Source organism: Rhincodon typus, chromosome 20 (assembly GCF_021869965.1).
Source record: "Rhincodon typus isolate 14 chromosome 20, sRhiTyp1.1, whole genome shotgun sequence".
Taxonomy (NCBI): Eukaryota; Metazoa; Chordata; class Chondrichthyes; order Orectolobiformes; family Rhincodontidae; genus Rhincodon; species Rhincodon typus.
In genome coordinates this window covers 6,851,369-6,875,782 of record NC_063351.1, presented here as the reverse complement: position 1 = coordinate 6,875,782, position 24,414 = coordinate 6,851,369, and the positions used below count along the sequence as shown (strand labels likewise).

Genomic DNA, 24,414 nt, shown 5'->3' with positions numbered 1-24,414 from the left:
AGGGCCCAGTGCGGAGAGAGGGGGCAGGGACCCTGTGCGGAGTGAGGGGGCAGGGACCCTGTGCAGAGAGAGGGGGCAGAGACCCTGTGCGGAGTGAGGGGGCAGGGGCCCAGTGCAGAACTGGGGGGCGGGGTGCGGGGGGCAGGGGCCCAGTGTGGAGTGCGGGGCAGGGGCCCAGTGCGGAGCGGGGGATAGAGGCCCAGTGCGAAGTGGGCCAGGGGCCCAGTGCGGAGCGGGGGGCAGGGGCCCAGTGCGGAGCAGGGGTGCAGTCAGTGGTCAGTAGGCCCTTTGTGCATGTCTGCTGTGGAAAGCCCTTGGAGACAGACTGTGATGTTTGCCTTTTTTAACAATTCAGTTCAGTAGGGTCGAACAGTCTATTTGATGCCACTATTGACAGGGACACACTGCACAGACCTTTATTTTGACGCATCACTTTAATCAATGCCTTTGAAAATAAATCAGCATGGCCCATTCTACTGAAGAATTATCCACAGCATTCCCGCACGGCTAGACCTTCCTGGCCTTACATTTCCGCTGGGTCGACTGTCAAGCAGAAATCTCTTATTTTGGCACCCGGTAACATTATTGTGCTCCGTTAAATGAGAAACACATAACACATCCCAGCAGCCCAATGTTTAGCCCAGAATCGCACCAATCTATCTAAATTCGGACACATTCTCACAAAGTTCCTATCTCCTGCCACCTCCATCTACATACATCCCCCCAGATAAATCAGCTCATCTGATCCCTTCTCCCTCAAAATCACCTTTCTATCTGCTAAATTTCCACAAGAGTTTTGTGTCATCAGCAAAATTACTCCCGGGATGTCCCATTCCAGTCATCATTGAAAGTACGCAGTCCTGTTGATAAGAAACCCTGTCTTCTGTTGCTGAGTTTGCTGTGAGTGTTCTCAGTGATACCTGTGCTCTCTGTAACATTTCTGAACAGTGCCTCTCACAGTTATCTTTCCCTGCTCTGGATAGTAGGTTAACCGGCCTGTAGTTAACAGGTCCAGCCTTACAGTTACCGTTTTATTTCAATACTGGAGCTACATTCGTCAACTGGTGTCTGTCAGGAGGCGTGAGAGTGGCATTTAATTAGTTCTGTTCACTGGTGAAGTATTTTCAGAGGCGGCTACGTTGAATCAGTCTCCAAATTAAGTCAGAACTGTTGTATCTAAAGGGCCATTGTGCCTCCTGAATAGGATTCAGACCATATGCTATGATGTGGTGATATTTTCCACATAAGCCATACAGTAAGCTTTATAAAACAGTGTCGAGGCTGACATCACAGTTTGGAACAGCAAAGTCTCTTGGGCCTTTCCTCTCTTCCCCGAAATAGTTATATAATTTCACTTTGATCGATAGGTCAAAGGCTCTCTCCCAGCCTTGGTGAACTGTTTCCAATGTGCAGTGTGATCTGGTTTTCTTTACCTTCGCTTTGGCCTCCACCTGAGCCCCGTTCTGAACGAGATGACGGACCACGTCTGCTTGGCCTGCCCTGGCAGCCATATGTAGGGCTGTTTCCCCTCTCTGAAACACAGAAGGTGAAGGGCACGAGTTAGAAAACAATCTGAACGCCACGTGGATGATTTACAGCAAAGATCAGCCACGAGCCTCTCGCAGGCCCGGACTCTTGCTCGGTAAGCGATCGGATGGATGGCACGGACGGCTTTTGGAAGCGGGGGTGCTCCCTGTTTCCGCACGTACCTCTCCAACCTGCAGCTGACTGAGAAAGCTCCCCATCACCCACTCTACAACTGCGCAGCTCCAGCAAAATGGAAGCAGGAATAGTGCTCGCCTCTGACCCTTGCCACACTGCTTATGATTCTTCCAATCCTCCCGGCACCCCCACTGTGTTTCTCATGGCGTGCTCCTGGCTCGGCAGTGCCTCAATTTAAAAACTCTCAACCTTTCCCTCAAATCCGTTCATGGGCTAACCCCTCTGAACTGCAAAACTTCGATTCCACACCAACCAGCCTAACTCCTGATTACCCTTTGCAAATCGGTGCAGTCAGCAGCAGGTATTAGCCAGGATGACTCTCAGAAGATCAAGGCAGTGACTCACCACCAACTTCTGAGGACAATGACTACCAGCCTCGCCCTGGCATTCCAACAAAGAATTAAACAGAATACCTGGCCATTCTCTCCTCAGATTCATACGGACGATGGTTACCAGGCTCGCCATGGGACACTCGCATCCCAACAAAGGACGGAACAGTAAAACCTGACCGTTTTCTCCTCAGATTCAACACCGGTTCACACAGGCATCTGAAAATTCCTGTGGATGGTTCTTTTTTATCAGCCAGTTGCTAGGGGTCACGATTTCAAGGTGAGAGGGGAAAAGTTTAAGGGAGATATGCGTGGAAAGTTCCTTACGCAGAGGGTGGTGGGTGCCTGGAACGCGTTGCCAGCAGAGGTGGTAGAGGCGGGCACGATAGCGTCATTTAAGATGTATCTAGACAGATACACGAATGGGCACGGAGCAGAGGGATACAAATCCTTGGAAAATAGGCGACAGGTTTAGACAGAGGATCTGGATCGGCGCAGGCTTGGAGGGCCGAAAGGCCTGTTCCTGTGCTGTAATTTTCTTTGCTCTTTGTTCTTTTGCTCTCAAACCCGAGCAACAGGCACTTTTGTGAAAAACGATCTGTGATTTCCATCACTAGTACAAACCAACAGCCCATATACAAACGTTCCCAACACAGAGGATCACCCACTTGCAAGCATGGAGGGAGATTCTGAATAATTTATGGATGTGGTGACGGCCAAATGAATAAATATTATGGGTAGCAAGTTGCCTGGAACAGAATTGGCCGACAGTGCTGGGGAGGGGAAGGTGTTGTCAGCAAAACATTAGGAACACGCTGCTCTGAATTAAACTGGTTAATGGTTGGTTTTTGATTCACACAGTACCATGAGGCAAAGTTACAGGAGGAGGTTTGGCCTGACACCTGTTTTTACAGTGGGCAGCATTGGATCAGCAAAGTCCAGTGGGAGATCTGCTTGGGGGATCTTCTCCAATATTTAGTACAATGAGTGTAAAAATCTCCAAGTAGGGCTGGGGATGGGAGTCCCTTCTCCCGAAAGTGCACGCTTGGAGGATTGATGAATGCGTTGAACCATTCTTGAGATGAGGTATTGCACGATCCCTAACATTGCTGCTCATGTCAAAGCTATCCAGGTGCATCTTTTTGTTCACTTGTGGGAAGTGGGGGGTTGCTGGCTGGCCAGCATTTATTGCCCGTCCTTAACTGCTCGAGAAGGTGGTGGTGAGCTGCCTTCTTGAACCGCTGCATCCATATGCTGGAGGTTGACTCACAATGTCCTTAAGGGAGAGAATTCCAGGATTTTGACCCCGTGACGGTGAAGGAACGGCAATATAGTTCCAAGTCAGGGTGGTGAGTGGAGGGAAACTCGCCTGGTGGTGGTATAGTGTGAAATTACGACCCAAGATCATATTATTTATGTAATTATTCAGACCTGTTGGACACACTCTCTCAATAACCTGTAGACTTACAACAGGAGTGATCATTATAGAAGTAGCAACACAGATAATCTGTCTGAGATTGTTGGCTAATACAATTATGTCATAGTTGGTGCGTTCCGCCAGAGTGAGTGTGGGTTTAATCTCGTGAACTGTGACAACACTGAAATTTATGTGCATTGGTAGCCCTGTCAGTGCTGGATCATTGGCAAGATCAACCAGCTGGAAGGTTTGAGGAAGCCAGCCCATACTCGCACACTGGCACAGCAGTGGGACTGTGGCACTGCATGGAATTGGTGTATTCTGGGATATGCTGCGAGACTGTCCTGTGAAGGTTGCACTGTGGGGTACCATTTGTTGAAGTACTTCTTTTACTGTGCATATTAGCGACAGCTCCAGTGGCAATTTTGACTCTCTAGGTGTCTTGGGGGCGTATGATGTTGAATGGAGTGAAAGCTTCCTATCACCTTACACAGTCAGCAGGCTGCGTGAGAGTGATGCTATGGTCATTTTCAAGGTTCGCCCTTTGGTTTGTTTGCTGTTTACATTTGTGCACAGTTTTCTGACTACCTTTGCTGCCAGTGTCATGGTATTGAACTGTCTTGTTGGTAACCTGGATCTTGTTCTGGACTCTGGCTTGGCTCTCGAAACAAGATTTTCTGCACTTGTATGCCCAATGTCCTTGGTTGAGGTCAGGTATGACTAACCACCCTAAGGACAGATCTTGCTGGCTCGGTTCCCTTTGCTGAGCATAGCGATAGTATTGTCTGGACCTAGAGTGTGTAAGCCGTATCGCCCTGATGCTGGTATCCATCCTCCATCAAGGCATCAATGAGATGGCTCTTTTTTCTTGCTCAGAAGATCTTTCTTAAAGGCTTTAATCCTTATAGAGGTAATTACTCATTCAATCAGCCCCTCTGAGAGCTATACTTTACAGAAGTCACACTTATAACCTTTGTTGCAGCATCTAGTGACAAAGTCATCAATAGATACATGTCACGTTTGACATTAGTCTGAGACTTTTGGATGTTGATTCATGCCTTGAGTTGGTCTTCAAGTACTTTCCAGATATTCTCAGGATCTTTCTTATGTCCTCAAAACCAGATGTATTTATTCTCTGAAGCGCCACCTATCTGACGCCCAGTAGGATTTTCAGCGATCTCTTCTCTGTGTCATTTATTTTTTGATCCATGATGTACAATTGCATTTGTCGCGTAGATTGCCTATATCCAGTGAAGATGGACCTCACTGCCCAATCCAAAATGAAATGTTTGCCTTCAGTTTCTTGTTGAGGGCCTTTTTCTTTCATTGAAATGGAGTTCAGTGCTTGTTTGTTCCTTTCTATTACTTGGCATGTTATTCTGTTCTTTTATTTTCCCTTCTGTGGCTTCGCATCACTTTATTTTGCAGTCTTGGAGCCTTTTCGATGAGCATTGATAACTTTTGGGAATGTCACTTTCGTAAAGAGTGAGCTGTAATAGCAGGTTTCAGCCATTAGTGGGCAATTGCACCGAGTAAGTAATGATGTCACAAAAGTTTGAAGTGGGAAAACAAAATGGTGGAACCAACTTACCTCTGCACACAGGTAAGCTTCTTCAGGTCACGAAGCCAATTGCTATGCTTAAGGTGTTTTCTTTGAACAGGAGGTCTCTGTACTTAAACTGACAGAAGTCTTTGCTTGCTGATTTTGGTTTTAAGCCTGCTGAAGCTTGTTTTCTTTTCTGGAAAAAGCAGTACAGAACTTATAGCTTGACAGGACTTGTACTTGAAGTAGGGACAGATGTACTAGGTTTGCGCCATCTAATTTGCAGATCTGTGCTCACATAGACATGTTGCTGTTCGTATTCCAAATGTTTTGAAGTCCAGGGCTGTTATCTCACTGATCCTCAGTGGTTTTTCCAAGGATCTGCAAACAAGATCGTGGGAGATTTTTTTTTTAAAAGCAGTTATTGCTGTTGATCCCACTGCGGCCACGTGATGTGCTATCTAGGATCTGGAAGTCCTTTCTTTATAAAGAACGACTGCAGTTAATCCTGAAACACAGTGCCTTCATGATGCCTTCAGATGCCGTGGTCTTTTTAACTTCAGCAGGATACTGGTGCACGATGAATCATAGAATCCTTACAGTGCGGGAGCAGGCCATTCAGCCCATCAGACCTGCACCAACCCTCCAAAGAGCAAACCCATATCCCTACCCTATCCCTGTAATGCTGCATTTCTTGTGGCTAATCCACTTAGCCTGCACTTCCCTACGGGGCAATTTAGCATGGCCAATCCACCCAACCTGTACATCTTCGGAACTGGAGCACCCAGAGGAGACCCATGCAGACATAGGGAGAACATGCAAATTCTACATATACAGTTGCCTGAGGGTGGAATTGAGCCCAGGTCCCACCATGACGCACTTTGCCATGTGAATGATACTTACATTAGCTCCCTTAACCTAAGGAGCAGACGTGGGTAACGATAGTATTGAAAGATTCAATAGACATTTATTGACAGCTTCTGGTATCTATAAACATTGCCATCACAGGCGCTGAGTCCAGGGTACTACTAAGCAATTTGGTTACAGACTCGTAGCACATCATGCTGCAAAGTAGCCCCAGCAAGATGGTGACTGAGACCTTTAACCCATCAGGTCACATGATACCATGAGATAATGAACATGTCTCTTAAAGTTATATCGCATACAAGTTGTGAGACACAATACAACAGCCTGTAACTGGAGGAGTAGCAGCAAGCAGCAACGTTGGGGGAAGTAGGGGCGGGAATAGGAAGAAAGGCTGCTGGGAAGGGGGAGCAAGGGCTTAGAGAGTATTCCTGTGGATAGGGCCAAGGGTCTGTGTGGTGGGTTGGGTTGGGTTGGGGGCAGCTAAGGCTGCATAGCCTGGAGAAAGGGGCGACAAAGGATAAGGGAGATGCTGCACAGTGCAGACAAGGGCTGGAATGAGGGAAAGGTTCTGAGGAAGGGTCACTCAACCCGAAACGTCGACTCTGATTTCTCTCCACAGATGCTGCCAGACTTGCTGAGCTTTTCCAGCAACTTCTGTTCTCATGGGAATGAGGGTGTGAGGGGAGGACACGGAAAATGGGCAAGGGCACCTGCTAGGAGTGGGAGGAGAGGGTCTGCAAATGGAGGAGAGGGTCTGCAAATGGAGGAGAGGGTCTGAAACTGGGGGACAGGGTCTGAAACTGGGGGACAGGGTCTGAAACTGGGGGACAGGGTCTGAAACTGGGGACAGGGTCTGAAACTGGGGACAGGGTCTCAAAAGGGAGGGAGAGAGTCTGAATAGGGGGGAAGAGGATCTGCAAATAGAGGAAGAGTGTCTGCAAATGGGGGAAGAGGGTCTGTAAATGGGGGAACAGTCTGTAAGTGGGGAGAGAGGGTCTGTAAATGGGGGAAGAGGGTCTGTAAATGGGGGAAGAGGGTCTGTAAATGGGGGAAGAGGGTCTGTAAATGAGGTAGAGGGTCTGTAAATGGGGGAGAGGGTCTGTAAATGGGGGAGAGGGTCTGTAAAGGAAAAAAAACTAGTTTAAATCTTTTCACAAAAGAATAATTATCTAACTATAGACAGGAAACTAAAGTAATGAATGCCTCACAAATGAATGTACAGGACTTTAGGAACTACTATATGAGGGAAAATGTAACAGATATGATTGAAATGATGGCTGTGTTAAGTGGACAGTTTAATATCAAACCATTTACTTCATACAGACTTGTATTTACGCAACATCACATCTCCAATTACTTTTGAATAACTTGGGGTTCGATGGCTGTGTCTGAGACAAACATGCAACAGTTTATCTATGACCTCACCAGTCTGTGGAAAGCATGTTTAGCATGGTGGATTTTGTGGTTAGAAAGGTGCCAATCTTTTCTTAAAAATAGCACTTCTTGCAAACTTATGCCTGTTGTCTTGTGCCAATTTAAACACTGTGACGTCTAGCAAATTAATGCTTTCCTTGTGGGTTGTGGCTTTGATTTTAATGGAAACTTCCTAACGACTGCCGATATTGATGAAGGTTTATATCTTCACTTCAGTGAGAGTGTAAATCTCTCAGACATTAACACAAATACAGAAGGTACCGTGACTATATGATCACGTCATTTCATGAAGGAGTTGGAGAGAAATGAAATAGGAGCCCCTGAAAATCAGAAAGAAAAGCAGTCAAGAAATCTCAAGCGCAGTCCTCAGAATTAAATCAAACTGTGCCTGCATTGCTGCCTCAGATCACAGTTAGATGACAGATTCTATGTGGGTACAAATTAATATTCTGCACAGTTCAGAATTTTGTCATCTGCAACTTAAGAAATTCCCATAAACTGGCAGTGGATCTGGTTGCAGAACAATGACAGTGTCGAACAACATCTTAGGTACGATCACACAGAGTTGGGAGGTCATATTGTGGCTGTACAGGGCATTAGTTAGGCCACTTTTTGAATACTGCATTCATTTCTGGTCTCCCTGCTATAGGGAAGATGGTGTGAAACTTGAAAGGGTTCAGAAAAGATTTACAAGAATGTTGCCAGGGTTGGAGGGTTTGAGCTACAGGGAGAGGCTGAATCGGCTGGGGCCGATCAAAGGCTGAGGGGTGACCTTGTAGAGGTTTATAAAATCATGGGGGGCATGGATAGAGTAGGGTAGGGGAATCCAAAACTAGAGGGCATATGTGAGAGGGGAATGATTTAAAAGGGACCTAAGGGGTAACTTTTTCACGCAGATGGTGGTGTGTGTGTATGGAAAGAGCTGCCAGAAGAAGTGGAGGAGGCTGGTACAATTACAACATTTAAAAGGCATCTGGATGGGTACATGAATAGGAAGGGTTTAGAGGGATATGGGCCAAATGCTGGCAAATGGGACTAGATTTATTTAGGATATCTGGTCGGCATGGATGAGTTGGACCAAAGGGTCTGTTTCTGTGCTGTATCACCCAAAATTCTACGAGATCCATTCTGGTGAGATTTGATAAGAGCCTCAGGTGATTTTAAAGCAGGTATCCTCATCTCCAATCCCTGCTGGAAAACTCTGCTTGGCAGCCCATAACCTGCCTGGCCTGTGCTGTTTGTCATGTCAGCTCAGTCTCCGAAGCAAGACCGATCTGAATTTACGTAGCACCTTTCTCAAACCATTTGACAGCTGGCAAACTATTTCAGAAGCTAATGCAGGAAACACTAACTAACACTGGCACAGCAAACTTCCACAGGCAGCAGTAAAAACAAGCAGGACACCAGTTTTAGGTGTCGGTAATGGAATAAATATTAGGCGTGACCCCAGATAGAATTTTCCAGCTCTTCTCTGAACAGCACATCATATTTGGTTAGGTCACCAGATAAGGCAGACGGGGATCAGTTTAACAGCAGCCTGCAATCCAAATGGTTGACTTAGTTTGGGTCTGTAGTCCCAGATTACAACTGTGTGGCATGGAGTCTTATTAGACAATACTATATAATCAGAGGAGAGAGAGCGAGCGAGAGGTTAAATTGAAGGGCTGTTAATTAGGAAGTCACACATTTTCATCTGTGTGCCAAATCCTGAACCACAGTCCTGTCAATCAAGAGTTTGCGGCCTCGAAAAAGTTTCCTTTCGTGTTTCTTGGCAGGATGTTTTTTTGTGGTCTCAGTCCCTGTGAATCCGTACATCAGGCAAATCCCAAACTACAGAGCTCTGCTTGATCAGCGCCTTACCAGTGCTCCTGCTCACAGCACCTCAGTAACATTGTAACTTCCTCAATTCAACTATTCAATCTGACCTTAAACAGCAGTTAACGTCAAGCTGAATTCCAGCACTGTAAATTAGGGAACTTCAAAGTGCAGCCCTTTCTACTTGGTCTCCAAGATGCAATGGATATTAAAAACAATTCCCCAGAGCAATCAAATGGTTGCTTGGTGGCCCCATGTAAAGGATATAGGGCAGGGGGAAGGGAGCTGTAGGGGAATAAATTTCTGCATTTTTGTAAAAACTTGCAAAACAGATGGTCTTCAGTCAAAATTGTAGCATAGGAAATAATTCTGAGTCGGCTGCCTGAACTTTATCTTACACCCTCTACTTTCTCTGAACATATGCCAAGAACAGGGTTTCCAACATTGCTGTCCACAGCCAGCAAAGGTGGGGGTGGGTCACTGTTTTGGTCACACGCTTGTCCAAATCACACTCACACGCAATCAGCAAAGGCCTTGGAAAACATATCACTAAATTTCTCCTTCGCAAACAGTCTAGTCCTTTTATCTGGCTGTACAGTTCAAATGAGACACAAAACTATGGTTTAATTTCTAACAGTTGGGAGGGTCAATGTGTGTGACACAACTTCTGAATTAATTTTCATTGCTCACATTCCTCACTAAATTTGCAGACACTAATTTTGTTAGGAATTCTTTCAGTACAGAAAAGGTCCAGAATCCATCCAGTTTTCCTCCTGCTATCCTGGAAGGTACATTCCTAGAATCCCTACAGTGTGGAAACTGGCCCTTTGGCCCAACAAGTCCACACCGACCCTCAGAGCATCCCACCCAGCCCCATCCCCCTATATACCACCTAATCTACACATCCCTGAACACTACAAGCAATTTAGCATGGCCAATCCATCTAACCTGCACATCTTTGGACTGTGGGAGGAATCCGGAGCACCCGGAGGAAACCCACGTAAAACACGGGGAGAATATGCAAACTTCACACAGACAGTCACCTGAGGGTGGAATCGAACCTGGGTCCCTGGCTCTGTGAGGCAGCAGTGCTAACCACTGAGCCACCGTGCTGTATATGATGGTATGCTGCCGATCATTGTGTATCCATTGGTCTATGACAGAGGCTGACAAGACAGGAGAGCTTACACTTTTGCCCAGGTTGACGTCGGAGGATTATTTCCCCTTTCAGTTTTGAATAATATATACAAATGTTTACAGTGCCAATTAGTTACAACACACAAAGCTTCTCATTCAACTGTACATTTAAACATGCAAAGTAGTTTGCTGTTAAAATACTGTTAGCCTTCCTTGATAAAGTGCTTCCTTACCACATTTGTTGTATTTGGTGATGCTCCACGTTGCATTAATTGTGTCACAATATTTGTATGTCCCATGAACGCAGCAACATGAATAGGTGTGAGGCCCGACTGTGAGGAATAATAACGTGTGTCACACAGAGATCACTCTCAATAAGGCTATACAGCACCTCTGCTACACAGGTAGTTATTGTACTACACACATACAAACACATACAGACCAATATACACAGACATGTACAGATCCAGATATATGCACAAACACATACAGACACAGCAACACACAAATATGTACAGATCTGTATACACACAAACACACACAAACCAACACACACATAAACCTGTACAGATCTATATGCACATACAACAATGTACAGACCAATACAGGCACATAAACATGTACAGATCCAGATACACACGCAAAAACGTACAGACCAATATACACACACACATACAGATCCAGATACACACATAATAACATACAGATCAACATACTTACACAAAAACACACAGATCCTGACACACACATAAACACATACAGACCAATATACACACACAAACACGTACGGGTGCATGGTAGCTCAGTGGTTACCGCTGCTGCCTTACAGCGCCAGGGACCCAGTTTCGATTCCACCCTCGGGCGACTGTCTGTGTGGAGTTTGCACATTCACCCCTGCGTGGGTTTCCTCCGGGTGCTCCGGTTTCCTCCCACAGTCCAGAGATGTGCAGGTTCAGCGGATTGGCCATGCTAAATTGCCCACAGTGTCCAGGTTTGTGTGGGTTATAGCGGGATGGGTCTGGTTGGGATACCCTGAGAGTCAGTGTGGACTTGTTGGGCCTGTTTCCACACTGTAGGGATTCTATGATTCAACGTATACGCATAGCCACCAATATGTACACACACCCAAATCTACGGCAGAAGTGGCTGCCAAAACAAACTCGCATACACTCAATATACTTGCACTAACAGGGCTTGTGTATTCTCCCATATAAACACAATCATAGGCATGCATGCATACAAAATCACATGCACCTATTTATTGATGCATACAAAAATGCACATTTGCACACATATGTACATTCACACACACACATACATGTTAGACAGGCACATTGCTTTATGGCAATGGCTGAAACAGACACAAATGTACATATACACGAAGTCATGCATATCCATTAATATTTCAATCTATTTACACAGAAACATCCAGATACAAATGCACACAAACAGTTACATCAATACCACACAAATACAAACACAGAAACAATGAATAAAAGACGTGTTGATGCTCGCACACAGAAATGTTGCTGTTACCTCAGTGACTGCCTGTATTGATGCTCCATACTTCAACAACAGATCCATTACTTTAATCCTGTTTTTCTTGCATGCGATATGAAGCGGGGTGAAACCATTCTGCAACACCAGTTCAAGACTTGTTCATTATTCAATACCTTTCAACTGATCACTTCAAGACAAAAAGGCTTTCTCTCTTTTGTCAGGAGGCTTTTTCCTGACACTGATTTGGACAGGACTATAGCAGAGTAAAGGAAGTAGGAAGACCAACAGGAGTAAAAAAAGAGTTACACTGGGGCTAATGTTCTCCAGTCCACAGCATATTACAACAACAATTTGCATTCATATAACACCTCTAATAGAGTAAGCCCTCTCAAGGCAGTGCACAACGGACCAATGTTCACTGAGTCAAATACTGGGACATGTTACCAAAAACATGATCAGAAGTTTTAAGGAACAATATAAGGGAAGAGACAGAAAGGCAGAGATAATTGGAATGGAGTATGTTGGTAGCTGAAGGCACAGAAAGGAGAAAATTGATGATACAAACAGAACTTTGAGAAATGGTTAAACTCTCAAATCCATGGGCCACTTATGGCATTTTCTATAAGAACCTGAGTGGTGTTTTTCACAGCTTCAAAACACTCCTCCGAAACTCCTTCAACTTGAGGGTCTGTTCACGAGCATTCAATCCTTCCCACTAGCACGCTCGCCCCCTTACACTGCGACAGTACTGATTCTTTCTCTTTCCCTCAAGGTATCATTTACCTACTCGTCGCCCTGCCTGCTTTTCAGGCTGAGCCTGCCCTCCCTTTTATTTGTTTAGAAATTGGAGCATTGACACGGTGAAAACAGAGACCTCATTGTTATGTGGAGAACTCTATGCATTGAAGCTCACTTTAAAAGGTAATCACTAACACTGTGTTTGTCTTCAAACTCCTTAATAAACTGGTCACATCCATGGAGTTCAACCGTGGAGTCATTTGGCCTTCCTTTTCTATCTGTTAAGTCCACAACAAGCTTATATATTTTAGCTTGGTTGCTCATTAATGGGAAGCCCTTTGCTGGGGTATTTGCAGCTCATTACTGATACTGTCTCAGTTGGTTTCTTTCATGAACACTTCTCGGCTCTATCACTTTCCTTGCCCCATTCTGAAACAGAAACTCCTCGTTGCTGGAACAGTTTGGAAATCGAGTTCACAGCTTGTGATAAAGCAACTCTGGATGCTGAGATTGCAAAAAGTCTCCCCCAACGCACCCGCAGCCCCCCCCACCCCCACCCCACTCCCCCCTCCACCCCTGAACCCCCCGACCCCCCCACCTCCACCCCGAACCCCCCCACCCCCCCACCTCATCTGCCTGTGTTAAAACAGTGACCTTTGTCATTCTGCATCCAATTATCCTTAGACAAAAGACACTGGTTGTATAAAATCCTTCAGCAAGTCACTGACAGCTAATTCCGGCTTCTCTCGGCCTGATGTTGAAGTAATATTTATTAAATTCCACTAGTTGGCCTCAGCAGACCCCTATACCACAGGGCAGCCAGAGTGAGTGCAAAGCGGTTTCCATACCAACACTTTCTCTTTGTGCCTCCTAGAAACGTCCCAAAATGAACTTCTGCTTAAAGTCATATGGCAAACAGAAAACCAAAACAAAAAGATTTTCTTTTTGGTGGTGTGGGGGGGGGGGGGGGGGGAAATAGGACCGTGCAGAACTGCCATTCATATGTATCTCCCTTGAATTCTTAATAACATCTCAAAGTGCTTCATAGCAACAACAATGGCTTGAATTTGTGTAGCACCTTTAACACAGCAAAACCACCTTAAGGGCACATTCTATTTTTGGCAGTAGCCAGCTGAGGCAATATTCAATCTGATCAGACCAAAACGTTGGCGAAAGAGGTAGGTTTCACCTTTAAAGGAGTTAAGGGCGATCTGGGAGGTTTAGGGAAGGGAATTTCGGAGCCTGGGTCCCAGGCGGCTGGAGATGCGTGGACTGGTTAAAATCGGGGATGGTCAAGAATCCGGGATTGCAGAGTCGCAAATATTCCAGAGGAGCATGGGCCTCGAGGAGATTGCAAAGATAGGGAGCAGTGAGGCTGTGGAGGGATTTGGAAAAAGGATGGGAATTTTAATATTCGGGCACGGCACAACTGGGAGTCAATCGAAGTCAATAAACACAGGGGAATCTTCCGTTGTGTAGTCATTGTTTATACATGAGCCAATTTATGGGTCGGATAGTAGGAACTGCTGATGCTGGAGTCAGAGATAACAAGGTGTGGAGCTGGATGAACACAGCAGGCCAGGCAGCATCAGAGGAGCAGGAAAGTTGACGTTTCTGAAGAAGGGTCCCGACCCAAAATGTCAGCTTTCCTGCTCCTCGAATGTCACCTGGCCTGCTGTGTCCCTCCAGCTCCACACAGTGTTATTCCAATTTATGGATGGCAAGGTTCTGTAAAGACCAATAATTTAAATTAGCCAACGGGTGAGGTGGGGGGCGTGGTTTAGTTAGTCACGTGACTATGGGCCAGAGTGTGATGCAGAATAACATCAATGCCCTGGGCTCAAGTCCTGTACCTGTTGAGGTCACTGATGAAGGCCCCTGCCTCATGCCTGACGTAGACTGATGTCTGTCGACAATATTCTTCCCTCCTTCCATGTGGAAGTTGCTGGAAAGACTGGGCTTTGTTGTTTGAACAATGCCGGGCCATTTCATGGGGGGGCAACCAAAAGTCAGCCACGTCGCTGTGGGGTCTGGAGTCACGTGTAGGCCAGACCGGGCAAGGGTGGCAGCTTCCTTCCCTAAAGGACTTTGATGGACCAGATGGGTTTTCGTGACAAACAGTGACAGTTTCACAGTCACCGTCACTCGGGCTAAGTTTCCATTCCAGAATTTTAAAAATTTGGGAATGCCCATGTTTCCCTGTTATTTACCAGGGTTTCTGGATGACCAGCCCAGGAAAATCGCCATGACAACATCGTCTCCTTCTAAAACAATAGAATTATTTCTGAAGAAGAGGCATGTTGGCCTTGAAATGTTAACTTTGATTCTTTTTCCATGGAGACCGAAAGACCTGCTGAGTTTCTCCAGCACTTCACATAACCACAGATGTTATATAAGACATTGTATAAAATACTTTCTTTGAACAATGGCCAGTGCCATCCTAACTTTTATTCCCACCAGACCCAGGCAAGTGAAAACATCGGTTTTATACTCTGTTACAAAGGGCGAGGAAGGAAGATTTGACAGTCATGCTCCAAAGGAGAGTTGGATAAAGACCTGAAAAGGCAAAGTTTCCGAGGCTCAGGAGAGGGGGAGCGGGACTAATGGGATTGCTGTTTGAAAGAGCCAGGACAGGCGCGATGGGCCGACTGGTCTTTGTTTTATTGTGGAGAAGGCTCTGTTCTGTGTGAACCAGGGTTGTGTTGTGGAGGGTCAGCCACACGGGTTACTCACCAGTGCTTTGGCGTTGGGGTTGGCTTTCTTCTCGAGCAGGACCTTGGCTACCTTGTAATGGCCACAGTGTGCGGCAACGTGCAGTGCTGTCAGGTAGTCGTTTGTCACATCGTCAACGGGCACGTCGTGGAGGAGGAGAAGCTTCACAGAATGCAGGTGGTCTCCTTGCGTGGCCATGTGGAGAGGGGACAACCCATTCTGACAGAGTACAAACAGGCAGTGAGAACCACATCAGGGCACAAACACATTCACTCACTACATCTGTTTATTCCCCAGAACTTACAGCCACATGAAAAGGGCTATTTGGCCTGGTCGGTCTTTGCTATCCTTTGTGTCGCACACAAACCTCCTCTCTTCCTCTAACCCTCCCAACAAAAAACCCTCTCCCTCCTTTCTCCCTCACCTCGATACCCTTTGCTTGTATTGGTCACCGCAGTAACTCCACATGAGGTCCATGTGTCCAGCCCCTCCATCAGAGACCCGCCCCATGCTGCCCCCAAACCCCGGGGAGTCACATGCTCAAATGTCCAACCTCACTCCGAGGAATGTTGTCTGCCCCAATATCTGAAAGTCAGGCTGCACAGGCAAATGTAAATTTTCCTGTCACCCAACGCCACTACACGGTCAGCTAGTTTGATGGAAGAGCTGGCTGTGTAAGTTGAAACCACTCCAAGGCAATCAAAGGTAATGACTCAATCCAGATGTGGACCAACAGCGCATTCAACGTGACATTTGCTCCTCACTCTTAGAGCGAAATGTGATCCCTTGGCCCAAGACTAAGCTTTACACAGTGCAAAAAAAAGACATCAGAATGCACGTCCTTAGTTCACAGACGCCCGAGAGTCACAAAGAGACGGAAGCAATTAAAGCAGGGAAAGAGGTGGAGACCAGGCAAAAATGGAATCAACTGTACCAGTAACGCCTCACTCCCCTGGTACTGACATCCTCCTTGTTTTCTTGGCCTGTTCTCTCTCCTGTCACCCTGGACGTGACGCTTTCAAACTGGGCGTTGCTTCACCAGCTGCAGCGTGTATCTGTCACTGTCACTTCACCCAAGACCATCTGTGCGCACCAACGGCGAGTGCTGGCAGCTCACCACCACTGGGCCTCCACTGGACACCCGACACAAACCCATCCCCAAGCCTCAGTAAGGTTGCCGTTGGCTTTTGCTTCTGGGTCCACTGCTGAGAAGTGCGCTGGTTGACAGCCGAAGGCTTCACCGTGAACTAAAGGAAATGTAGGAGAGTAGGCCTTTGGGCTCTCCGAGCCTGTTTTCTCAAGCATCGAGATGCCCCGTCAAATCAAACTCTTACTCTTTTCCAAACAGAATTTTGCCTTGAATCTGTTGCTTTTATCGGGATTATGATACAGGTAATCTATTGCATGGAGGTTCCTGAACCTTACGCATCAACCTCAGTCAGATTACAACACGTTTTGGACCCACAGTTGAGAAATGTGCTTGTTGGCACTGGAAGGCAGGAGTAGGCCATTCGGCCCTTCAAGCCTGCTCTGCCATTCAGAGCTGATCGTCCAATTAATACCCTGTTCCCACTTTCTCCCCATATCCTTTGATCTCGTTCACCCTAAGAACAACGTCTCCCAGTCAGAATGGCATCGTCTGATCAGAGTGTATCTTAACACTGTACACAGGGACCAAGTCACCCAGAGGAAACTTTAACAACATTCACCCTGTATTGTTTTTAGCTTATTCTGCTCCAGATAAAGCGTTCCATAGATTCAATAACTATTTCAAGATGAAACAAAGAAAACCTGACACCTTGCTTCAGGCCCATTGTCGAGTGACATACCTTTGTCTTGGAAAGAATTGGTGCTCCACGATCGAGCAACATTTCCACCACCTGCTCATGGCCGCTCCTTGCTGCACAGTGGAGAGGGGTCAGACCATCCTGACAAGAATGAAAAAGCTTTATCAGCTTTTGTGTCTGTACCTTGTATCTTTAACCTCCACCCCCAGGTTACAACATTCAGGAGGGCATCGCTGGCTGGAAAGAAAAGACTTTGAGGGTTATTTATTTCCTCCCTCCTATTAATTCTTTGCTCTTCCCTCCAGATACCGAAAATGGGACGAATAACCTGACAAAACAGCTCACTCACCAGCAGGTCTCTGAATATTACACGTCCCGATGTAGCTAATGAGCAGGCATCCATTAGACTGTCTGTATTACAGATTACATCCAGCATTGTTAATGGTAGCATTATTTAAGAAAACGCAGAGTTTAGCCCAGTCTGAATAAAGATTCTGTTCATCGTTGTTGCAAAACTACTTTGATACGAATGGGTCAGTTCTTCTTGTTGTATAATCCAGCAAATCAATGAGAATTTGTAAAGCCTATTTCACAATCTTAGGGCACCCCCTTGCAGCTAAACCTTGCCAAGCAGTGACTAGGAAATGGAAACTGACTTAGGCTTCCACAAACAGCAACAAATCTGCTCGTTTAGCTGAGGAGGAGGGAGATTCTGAAAGCTTGTGTTTTCAAATGTTGGACTATAACCTGGCGTCCATGTGATTTTTGACCATTTAGCTGAGAAACCTTGGCCAACAAACCAGGAAGTAGTCTGTTTGTCCACAAAGAGGGTCAGCAGATTGTTTCTTTACACCCAGCTGCGATGGTGGGGGTGGGGGGGCACTGTGGGGTCTTGTCTCGTTGTCACCTCTGACGTTGCAGTTTTCCCTCTGTATGGCACAGTCCCAAGCAGGAAAAGTCACAACTTTCTGAATCATAGGCAAGGACACCCATTCACTGAGCTGTGGCTGACACTATTTAGGACAAAGAGATGGGTTCCACCATATCATTCCTGCTGACCATACTGACAACTTAAGGCTTGTCATTCAACAACAAGTGAACTTGTGCCATACCATGTCTGTATCTCCTTATGTGTACAGGCTGAGCCATGTGAATCCTTCACCTAAGCTCTGGAACTGTCTCTCTAAGCCTCCTGGGCCTCCTATAAGATGTTTCTCAAAATCCACCTCATTGTCCATACTCTTGGTTACCTGTGCTAACACCTCCCCATGTGGCTTGGTCAAATTTTGTCCTATAAGAGATCTCTCAAACACTATGGAGCATTTTACAACGTTGAAGGCCCTATACAAATGCAAGCTGTTCTTGTTGTTGAGTAGGAGCATGGATTCTCTCATTGCCAGCCACACTTTACAGTGTAAAGGATATAAAACTGTGCCTTCACTATTGGCCATACATTGCCTGGAGTCTGTTTGGAGTGAAGGGGGAACAAAGGAACTTTGGGCTCCATGTACAATTGATTTTCCAACAAGCCCTGCACCTCACTGTTGAACCCATTTAGTTACAAAGGACAGAGTGTTCCAGGAAAGATATGTATCACACCTAGAAATGCACACTGCATCAAGGGGATGTAACCAGATCAGCCCCAGTATTTATTGAGTGAAGTTGTTGCTTATTGGACTTGGTATTTAAGAGCTGGGTTCCATGAACCATGTATTCATGCAATGTGAAAGGTCTCTCAGCCTTTTTAGTTATTTGAAAAATGATTTTTTGTTCTTTTCGTTGCACTTCAGCCCCCAAGCTCCTGCCCTTCATGTGCCCAGTGCAGTAGGGGCTGGGCAGATGCAGGAACATCCTGCTGGGTGTGGTCTCGGTCCTGGATAAAGCTGCCATTAATACATCTCGGCAGCGGGCCATGGAAGAAACCACAACAGGCCGCCAAAGACTCAGAGATTTACCGGGACTTTATGATAAGTCACAATCCCCGACTGACTGCCTGCCCCTCGTTCATGGTTATTCTCTCTGCCCAGGGTCTCCGGGACAGGAAACAAAGAGGTTGTCCATTCGTACCCTCGGGGTTTCTCAGGGATAGGTGGCTGCCATGGAAACCAGCCTGCGCAACGACCCCGGCATCACTTTGATTGAGCTCCCTCAGGTCTTCCTAAGGCAGTGCCCCTAACTGGCCATTTATGTTTTTAATTTGTTTTATTTAAACATGAAGAGCAGGTTGTTTTCCACAGAGGTGGACAGGGAAAGATGTAAACTGGTATGTGTGTTACGCTATAAGTTACAATACAGCCCCAGTGAAAGTCTGAGAGAATTTCACAGCCTATTACAACATATAGAGATTGGCCTTTTAAACAGGCTCAGGTCACTGGTGTAATCCAAACTCTCAAACTGCCCCTTTGACCATCCGATAACTGTACCTTTCAACAGCAACGGGTGAGGGCAGACTCCCCCAAGGGGTACGTTTCCCAACTGGACATCAGACTGGAGTTGTACTGGTACACACCAGTGATTGGTCACTGGGGTTAACCAGGAAACCCAGTGCTAGTACTGATCAATGATTGGTCACTGGGATTATCTGCCAGTGGAGAAACACCAGTGGTGATTTTTCAAGAGAATCACGAAGTTGAATCAAATGAGTTCTAAACACATTCACAATTTATTTGTCTCTGTTAAGCTTTTAAAAATGTACCCTCACTGCTCTCTGTGAGGGTTGGTTTGTGGAAACTGCCATTTGGAGTTGCAGACTTACCCTCGTCTTGGCTTCAATTTGGGATCCTCGGTCCAAAAGCAGCTTGACCATGTTGGCATTTCCTCTTTTCGAGGCCACATGTAATGGAGTGATATCATTCTGAGGAGGAGAATAATCTTTCAATCAGGACGATACGTCGATGTAACAAAACGACCAACACCAGAAATGGAGCTCACATTGGAACAATAATCCATAGCGTGCAGCCTTCACAGAATTCACATTTTCTTACAAAATCCACAGAGCGATCACTTAATATACCCAACCATGAAGACAACAGCAAAAACCTCAGTTAAAATGTTATTGGCAATTACTTAAAAACCAAAGGAACTGCGGATGTTGTAAATCGGAAAGAGGAACAGAATTTTCTGGAAAAAAACCTCAGCAGATCTGGCAGCATCTGTGGAGAGAAAGCAGAGTTAATGTTCTGGGTCAGCTGAAACGTTAACTCTGATTTCTCTCCACTAATGTGCCAGACCTGCTGAACTTTTCCGTCAATCTCTGTTTTAGTTATTGGCAATTCCTTGTTCAGTTCTCCAATTTCCTGATGCAATATGTATTCACACGTGGACAAATTAGCAATGACCATACGCTTACTTATAATGAGCTCGAAATACATCTATACAAATAGCTCGAAATTAAGGTTGTCCTCGCTTGCTGTGGATTCTGGAAACTGTCTCATTTTAAGCTCCCTATCAAATCCCTTAAGCATCCTAAACCCCTCAGTGTGAGCATCCTTAACCTTCTGTATTCAGGGGAATACAAGCCGTGTCAACAAAACCAGGTGAGATGCTGGTGTCGTGGTCAGGTCACTGAACCAGAGGTGTTCTGGGACACGGGTTGGAGTTCCGCTATACTTGACTGATGAAATTTAACTCAACATACAGATTCCGGAATTGAAAGTTAAGCTATAAAACTGTCAGTTCACAAGATGGTTATCAAAGCGAGACATCGCTTTCACAAATGTCCTTTGGGCCAAGGAGCCTGGGGACGACTGAAACAGGTGAACGGATGAGAAAGAATCAAGACAACATCTCTTCTATCTGTTGCGTTGTTTCCTCTACAGTCCCCCTCAACATCCTCAGGTGGGCAGGGGCATAGAGACTGAAGAGAGAGAGAGGTGGCAAATTTCTCTTCAGGCCTTTTGCCCGGTTAGCTCAACTGTGATTGGACGGATTGCTTTAATCACATGACTTCAAGCCAATGGTCATCCAACATGTCCACCTCAGGGTGCCCTGCGTTGTTTCACTGGATGGTTATTAATTTATCAAAAAGCCCTTCTTTGTGTATCTCCAATATAAGAAGTGGTGGTTAATAGGTAAAGAACAAAGAAGTGTCACAGTGTTTTGTTGGTGGGAAAGTCGTTCAGTTATGCAGAAAATAAAAAGTCCTGGGGCTCTTATGGCGCAGTGAAAAAAAAACAGAAGTGGTGCAGGCTCTTGAAATAACTCTACAGAGGCTGGTACCCCGTCACCAAGTCACCCTTTATTAACTTGTGCATAGTACTTGACACTGACCCAGCTCCCTCAGAGCCAGCTCTCAGAGTGAGCAGAATTTCTGATGAAGGGTCTAGGCCTGAAACGTCAGCCTTTCTGCTCCTATGATGCTGCTTGGCCTGCTGTGTTCATCCAGCCCTGCACCTTGTAGTCTCAGAATCTCTGACATTCCTGTTTATATCTGTCAGCGAGGGCTCCCTGATTGGACCAGATTAGCAGCCCCAATCAGGGAACTCCTATTCCATACATGGCTGACCTTGTTACAATCACTACAGCATAATTGGGCCAAATGGCCTCCTTCTGTGCCTAACAAATCAGTGATTCTCAAAATGGCCGCCGTGCATGGACAGACATGGGAGGGGAGATCACCTGGCTGTGATGGGGCAGGTTTCAGGACGCATCAGCAAATGCGCTGTTGACGTCATTGCATTCCCATGCTGCACCAGTGTCACCATCATCAGTGCATACGCTGCTGTTGTAGATCCAGGGGAGCTGAGGCTCTGATGGGAGCAGAAGGCACTAGGAGTCGGCTATTCCGCTGGAAGCAGCCTCCCTCTTGCCCAGGAGGGACAGCAAGACTTGGGGAGGGGCGGGGAGAAAAGAAGAGGAGGCCACAGGAGCACTGGTTGGGAGAGGGAGGCGGCGAGATAAGAAAACGGATGAAGCAGAGGAGAGAGAGGCAGACTTCAAAATAAAATAAACTCTTTCTATTGTGCTGGCGTCTTGGCTTTACATTCTGCAGCTTTACATCCTTCGTCTTCTGTTGCTTGAGATTGACGTCAGCTTTCTCTCTGCTCCCTGCCTCACTCTGAGATGACATTTGAGGGGTGGATTTTAAGAAAACAACAGCACACACTGACTCAGACACTATTCTAATACCCAGTGGGTTTTTCTCCACAGTTATTCCCAGCAGTGTCCTGGAGTTTAATCTTCATTTCCTGGAGACAACAGCGTAATCCTGGGGAGTTGGCAGACTGCCATTGGAGAACGTAGGCCCAAAGTCATCAGCTACTTGCAACAACTGGACACATAACATGTCATTCTCTGCTTAATCAAATACCGTACCACACGACACTCAAGTGGCACCCAGTTACCATTGAGTAGATTTACCTTGTTTCACCAAACTATTTGTCATACTTTTGCTAGAGACTGTCAACTACTTTGTGAGCATTTCCTATTGAATGTCATCCTCATCTGTTAGGGTAGTGGCAGACTCTGGCCATGAGGTGGAGTGGTTTTCTGAAACATTTCCTCAATTGTCTTGTTATTTTATACATATACATATATATCTACATTCGTATGTGTGTAAAAACATCACGTTTATTAACTGACATCAAGCAATACCACTTCATTGCATATCCTCTCACACCACATGCCACTAATTTTCAAGTTAGAACAAACAAGTTACTTCTTCAACTTGACATTTCAGGGGAGACGGATAAATATGAAGAAGGTGCAGGAGAAATACAATGCAATTGGAAGACGCTGAATCATAATTTGAGATCTTACCCTCGCTGTGAAATCTACAGCAGCACCTCGATTCAGTAGCAGGGTTGCTATGTTGATATTTCCATAATGAGCAGCTATATGGAGCGGGGTGAAACCACTCTGAAAGAAAGAACAGATTTTGAGCTTTTTTGTTTTTGTTTTGTGTTGTTGCAGGTCAACCTCAAAAGGCACTTCATTTCACCCAAGGCTTCTCAGCGGTTGCTGGTTAGTTGAGGCTCTGCATTTAACCCCGAGAGAAATGAAGACAACTCTCTGCAATATGCCACATCCACAACACCTCACATGGAGCACGTTCCGGGCTCCTATTGCTAAATTCAGCCACTTTGCTTTGCTCTGACTCGGCTGGGTCAGTGTGCCGAAGATCCCGAGGGTGAAGGAAATCTGCACTGTTGAGATGGGATGAGCACCAAGTCTAAACCTGGGACACATATCCATAGGGATTCTCTATGTCCCCCACGCAGCAGCATGGAAGCGGTGCTGTGGTGATAATGTCACTGGAACTGAGAATCCAAAGAAACCCAGGCTAATGTTCTGGGGGACCCAGGTTCGAATCCCATGATAGCAGCTGCTGGGATTTGATGTCAACAATTAACAAAAAATGTTGGGATGTAAAGGTTACAGTATTGCTAACATTAAAACTTTCAGCAGTTGGTATAGAATCCCTACAGTATGGAAGCAGGCCATTCAGCCCATCGAGTCCACACTCACCGTCTAAAGAGCACCCCACCCAGACCCACCCCATCTTTACAATCCTGTATCTCCCATGCTTAACCCACCTAGCCTGCACTTCCCTGCACACAATGGGAAATTTAGCACGGCCAATCCACCCTAATCTGCACATCTGTGGGCTGTGGAGGAAACCAGAGCACCCGGAGGAAACCCACGCAGACACGGGGAGAATGTGCAAACTCCACACAGACAGTTGCCCGAGGCTGGAATCGAACCTGGGTCCCTGGTGCTGTGAGGCAGCAGTGCTAACCACTGAGCTACTGTACCACCATATTTTGCAGCGTTGTACTGGTGATGTCATCGCACTAGAAATCTTAATCCTCTGGTGATATGGCTTTGAATCCCACCACGGAAAATGATGGAATTTGGGAATTCAATAAAGCTAACCTAATGGTGAAGGAAATCCGCTGGGAAGGAAATCTGTCATCCTTACCCAGTTCTGCCGTACGTGTGAAACGTGTAACTATTTATTAAATATTCCAAAAAGTATTCCAGTAAAACAGTGGCAGAGCCAATGGTGCCAACATCCCATGCATCAATACTAAAAAACCTTGCAAACCTGCCAACCACGTCAAAGGTTCGTGTGTGCGTGTGCGTGTGTCTGTGTGAGTGCGTCTGTGTGTGTGTGTCTATGTGTGTGTGTATATCTGTGTGAGTGTGTGTCTGCGTGTCTGTGTGAGTGTGTGTGTGTGAGAGACAGAGTGTTTGTGTGTCTGTGTGAGTGTGTGTGTGTGTGTCTGTGTGAGTGTGTGTGTGTGTGTGTGTCTGTGTGAGTGTGTGTGAGAGTGTGTATGTCTGTGTGAGTGTGTGTCTGTGAGTGTGTGTGTGAGTGTGAGTGTGTGAGTGTGTGTGTATGTGTGTGTGTGTGAGTGTGTGTGTGTGTGTGAGTGTGTATGTCTGTGTGAGTGTGTGTCTGTGAGTGTGTGT

General features: G+C 46.1%; 1 protein-coding gene across 1 annotated transcript in view; it reads right to left on the bottom strand.

Annotated features, from left to right (window-relative positions):
* Positions 1-24,414, bottom strand: part of ank3b (ankyrin 3b) — a 345,654-nt gene that overhangs the window by 151,885 nt on the left and 169,355 nt on the right. Inside the window, 7 exon segments of the mRNA XM_048609156.1 lie at positions 1,434-1,532; positions 10,498-10,596; positions 11,801-11,899; positions 15,236-15,433; positions 17,044-17,142; positions 19,757-19,855; positions 22,759-22,857. Coding sequence (XP_048465113.1) covers positions 1,434-1,532; positions 10,498-10,596; positions 11,801-11,899; positions 15,236-15,433; positions 17,044-17,142; positions 19,757-19,855; positions 22,759-22,857 — 792 coding nt within the window.